The sequence below is a fragment of the Palaemon carinicauda genome, chromosome 35 (assembly GCF_036898095.1).
Source record: "Palaemon carinicauda isolate YSFRI2023 chromosome 35, ASM3689809v2, whole genome shotgun sequence".
In the NCBI taxonomy this organism is placed as follows: domain Eukaryota; kingdom Metazoa; phylum Arthropoda; class Malacostraca; order Decapoda; family Palaemonidae; genus Palaemon; species Palaemon carinicauda.
Genome location: NC_090759.1, coordinates 2,733,112 through 2,737,909, shown reverse-complemented (window position 1 = coordinate 2,737,909; position 4,798 = coordinate 2,733,112). Strand labels below are relative to the sequence as shown.

The window sequence follows — 4,798 nt, the reverse complement described above, 5'->3', positions numbered from 1 at the left end:
TTGTGTATATATCATGCTTGTATCTTCGCTCTCCCCTCGCACTAAAAAAAACCTGAAATAACATGTATATTTTTCTCACCGTTAACTGTTAACCGATGCGTGTCAGTTTGAACAGGATATTTCCTGTTGCATTGTGTTTTGTATACAAAGGAGAGTGTTCTATAATAAAGTTACTCAGTTGCTTTCATCCTGTCTTTGAGTCACAACCTTCTCTCGGTTCATCACAGAACCTAAAGATGTTAGTGTAACAGTTACATATATGTAAGTTTCAGTATGGTATGTTCATCAGAGTGTTAAAGTGTTAACTCTTTTCATTAATTTTCGACTTTAAATATTTTCCTAAGTAATTCTAGTGAAACAAGTGATTGTATAATTTTCAGAGAGTAACAATTTTTGTCTTAGTCTAGGGTTTAGTTAAGATTTAACATTTCAAGTGATTTATTTTTGGTGCTAATATTTTGTATTTTATTAGATTTTTATAGAATATATTTATTTTTGTAAAGTCTGTACTATTTCGATCACGAATATTTTCTATCATTGTTTAGCTCGTAATCCCTTACAAGAACCAAAGTAAGAGGTTGCTTTTGAATAGTTCACATAAATAGTCACCCAGTTCTGTTTTAAGCGTAACATTAGAGACTTTTGGGAGTTGCATATTATTTTAGGAGCTTGATTGTCTCAAGTGTAACATATTTTTGTAAAAACAAGCAGGTGAGTTTGGAGCTTGGGAGTTTATGTAACTTGCCAGGCATAATAGTATATATATATATATATATATATATATATATATATATATATATATATATATATATATATATATATACTGTATATGTATATACATATATATTGTATATATATATATATATATATATATATATATATATATATATATATATATATATATATATATATATATATGTATATACATAAATATACACTGTATATATATATATATATATATATACATATATATATATATATATATATATATATATATATATATATATATATATATATATATGTACATTAATATATATATATATATATATATATATATATATATATATATATATATATATATGTATGTATGTATATATATGTATATATATACACATATATATGTGTATATATAGGCATATATATATATATATATATATATATATATATATATATATATATATATATATATATATATATATATATATATATATATATATATATATATATATATATATATATATATATATATATATATATATATATATATATATTTGTATATATATAGTCAGGTGGACTTTGTGAGTGATATTTATATTTTCTGTATTAGTCACTATTCAGTTGTATTTTGTTTTATTTATTTTATTCTTTGCATTTAAATATTTTGTTAAACCATAAGCAGTTCATATTTTGTCATTACTTTGTGCAGTTTATTTGTCATTTATTTTGTTTTTTTTTCCTCTTTATAGACTTCACCGAATAAAGACAAGTGGTAAAAGTGGTTTTCCTTGACTTGTGGAATCTCATTGTTGTCCAAATTATTGAAGTAAACCCAAATCGACTTCTGCCATGGAGGACTTTGTAGCAGGGGACTACGAAAAATTAAAAATTAACTCGGATATACTTGAAGTCTCAAATTACCCGAGGGATTAATGGGCTAAAGTAACTCCTTGAAAAGGGCTATACCGACAATGTTGAAATAAATCGAAGAATATCCATGATGGAGGGACGAATAAATAATTTTCAGGAAATTTTGAATCAGATGGAAAAAATTCTATCATGCAATGATTTAATATATAACAAAGAAGGTAAAATGACGGAATGGGCTCGTGATCCGGAGACCCAGTCAGAGGAGTTGGGCTCAAGAGCTGTCATATTGTCTTCTCTACGCTCGGAGTTTTTAGGCAAACTGACTCTACAAAGGACGTAGATATGTTGAAGCTTATCGAGAAGCTTTCGACTAAGTTGGATGATATTCGAATAGCAGAGAAATCACAACCTGCTATCCGAATTCCAGGTCTTCATGCACTGTGTTGGAATGGAGCACTCCGAAACTTTCAGTCGTGGAGGGTTCGAATGGACCAATACTTTGAGTCAGCTAGTATGTCTGATGGTAAAGAAAAGCTCATGATTTTGTTAAATGGTAACGCATTACCAAAAGTAGTTCAAGATACTATTGTGGATTGTAGTTCTGTTTATGGTGAAAATGGAGCTTGGAGGCGCCTTGAAGAGAAGGTACCAACACTTGCCATCATACGAGATGTACTACTTGGTTTAGAAGCCTTGAAACCAATGAAGTCTACAGCAGCAAGGGAGATGAGACAGGTTTTGGATGGACTGACTGATTTTGCTTGGCGAATGAGAGAACTTGGTCAAGAAAGGGAATTGGATTCTTTCATGACAATTGAAATTGTCAGCAGAAAGATCGATTCTGGAATTTATTACGAATATATGCGGCAATCAAAAAGTCATAATCAGACATTAGCAGAGTTGATTACATATCTACGGAGAGAAACAGAACCTAGAGAGCGTCGAGAACATCCCCATTCCTTGAGTGATAATACTAACAAGTCAGCTGTAAACTATTTTAGAGACAAAAGCTCAAAATGTGATGAATCCTTGGCTACATTGGTTGATGATTGGAGGGCATGCCCCTTTTGCATAGATAAAACTAATTTGATCATTAAATGTCCTATCTTTATATAAAAAACCAAGGAAGAAAGACGAAGGATGATTGTGAGCAGTAAGAGATGTTACTTTTGTCGTAGAGCCAACCACAACGCAATCAATTGTACACGGCCGGATAAAAAACGTTGTGTAGATTGCCAACTTTATCATCATCGATTTGTAGCCTGCCCACCATACGGAAATAAAGTACAGTCAAGGACTTTTTCTGGGTTGGAAAGTTCACAGGCGGGAGGTACTTCTGCTTTGAGCGCGAATCTAACTCTGTCGGGAGGTGCTTCTGAGTGCAGCATTGGTCATGCACGGGTGGTTGCCTCAGATGCAGATGCAACATTCAACATAGTAGGGACCCTGAACTCAAACCAGGAGGAAAAAATTCATCGATGCTACTCCCCTACAACGTATGTAGAACTGCAAGATGTTGAGAAAAAAGGGCATCGCGTGGTTGCATTTATTGATACAGGTGCTGATACAACATTGCTTAAGTTATCCCCACCCAAGCATTTTGGCTTGCAAGGTGAACCATTCAAGTTTCGATATGGAGTAGCTAGAGGAGGTATTGCTGAGGAAAGCAGTGCCAAGTTTTCTATCCAAATTAGACCAGTAAATGGAATTAAGTCATACAATGTAATTGCAATTGGAATTGAGGAACCAGCCCATAACAGTCCTGCAGTTAGAGAGGATATTTTTATGAGTATCCTCATCTGAACGCTGCCAAGGGAACGTTACCCACAGATGAAGCAGAAATTGATATCATCATTGGTATTGACTATTATTTCCTTACAATGCCAGTTGAGAGCGTAAAAGACCCTGTGTCTCCTGAATCGTCTCCAGTTGCCGTCAGAAGTATCTTGGGGTGGACCATTTTTGGAGGGAATATTCCAAAACCCAAACCACATGCTGCATCCAGGGTCCAGTTTTTGAGTCATTTGGAGGATTTGCAGAAATTATATACATCTGATGTTGTTGGTATCAAACCAACAAAATTGTGTGTTTGCTCAGATAAGGAAGTAGCAGAGTCTCAGTTCATAAAACATTGTCGAAATAAGCTTTGCATTAATGCGGATGGTCACATGACTGTGGAAATGCCTTGGAAGCCTGGTTTCCCTGAAGCATTGGAGTGTAACAAGCCTCAAGCAGAAATAAGACTTATGAGCCAAGAAAAAAGATTAATTAAGAAAGGAACCTTTGATGAATATAGCGAAGAAATCCAGAAATTAATTGACAGTTGCTTTGTCAGGGAATTATATCCAGAGGAGTCCATAGATGAGGGATGGTACTTACATCATGCTGTATATCAACTACACAAATCAACAAAGGTACGCATCGTATGGAATTCTGCTGCCAAGTTCAATGGCTTGTGCTTGAATGATGGATTTTACAAAGGGCCAGATTTCTTGAATTCTCTTCTGTATTGCCTTCTTCACTGGAGAATGAAAAGCATGGGAATTACAGGTGATGTTCAAAAAATGTTTAATCGAATACGTATGGCTGAAAAGGATCAGAGATATCACCGGTTTGTATGGGGTTTTGATTTATATTCTCCAATTCGTCACTGGCAGTGGCTGCGCCTTCCTTTTGGGAATAAACCAGCACAAGACATAGCTATGATGGCTGTACGCACTTTGGCTGATACATTCAAGGAGGAGGAACCTATTGGAGCACAGTTAATTAACTGTCGCATGTACATGGATGACGTGATTGAATCATTTGATAAGAGTGAATTAGCTATTGCAGCCATGGATCAGGTGGATCAGATATTAGAAAAGGGCTCCTTCAGAATAAAAGAATGGCATTCTAATGACCCCTCTGTTGACCGATGCCCAGAAGACAAGCAAACATGAGTTTTGGGTCATGTATGGGATAAGGTTACAGATAGTGTGGCTATTCAGCTAGACAAATTCAGTGACGAGTTTTCAAAACTAACAAAGCAGAAGGTTGCTAGTTTGGTATCAAAGTTGTGGGATCCTACAGGTATGTTATCTCCTGTAACAATTAGATATAAGATTTGTCTTCAGGATTTATGTGCTAGTGGATTTGGTTGGGATGATGAATTGAGTGAAAAACAAATCAAAATGTGGAAGGGACATGTTCATGAAATGAATCAACTAATTGG

General features: G+C 34.3%; 2 protein-coding genes across 2 annotated transcripts in view; both read left to right on the top strand.

Annotated features, from left to right (window-relative positions):
* Window positions 1–3,467: 3,467 nt before the first annotated feature.
* LOC137627599 (uncharacterized) lies at window positions 3,468–4,526 on the top strand. The gene has a single exon (XM_068358680.1). It carries the CDS (start codon window positions 3,468–3,470, stop codon window positions 4,524–4,526), a length of 1,059 nt encoding a protein of 352 aa, XP_068214781.1.
* A 132-nt stretch (window positions 4,527–4,658) lies between these two features.
* The window catches only part of LOC137627598 (uncharacterized), a 675-nt gene continuing 535 nt past the window's right edge, over window positions 4,659–4,798 (top strand). Inside the window, exon 1 of the mRNA XM_068358679.1 lies at window positions 4,659–4,798. This exon is cut by the window's right edge and continues 535 nt beyond it. Within this exon, the coding sequence (XP_068214780.1) occupies window positions 4,659–4,798 (140 nt within the window).

What these genes read in the sequence shown, in the direction of transcription:
- LOC137627599 (XM_068358680.1), top strand. Translation starts at nt 3,468, where the DNA reads ATGCCAGTTGAGAGCGTAAAAGACCCTGTGTCTCCTGAATCGTCTCCA.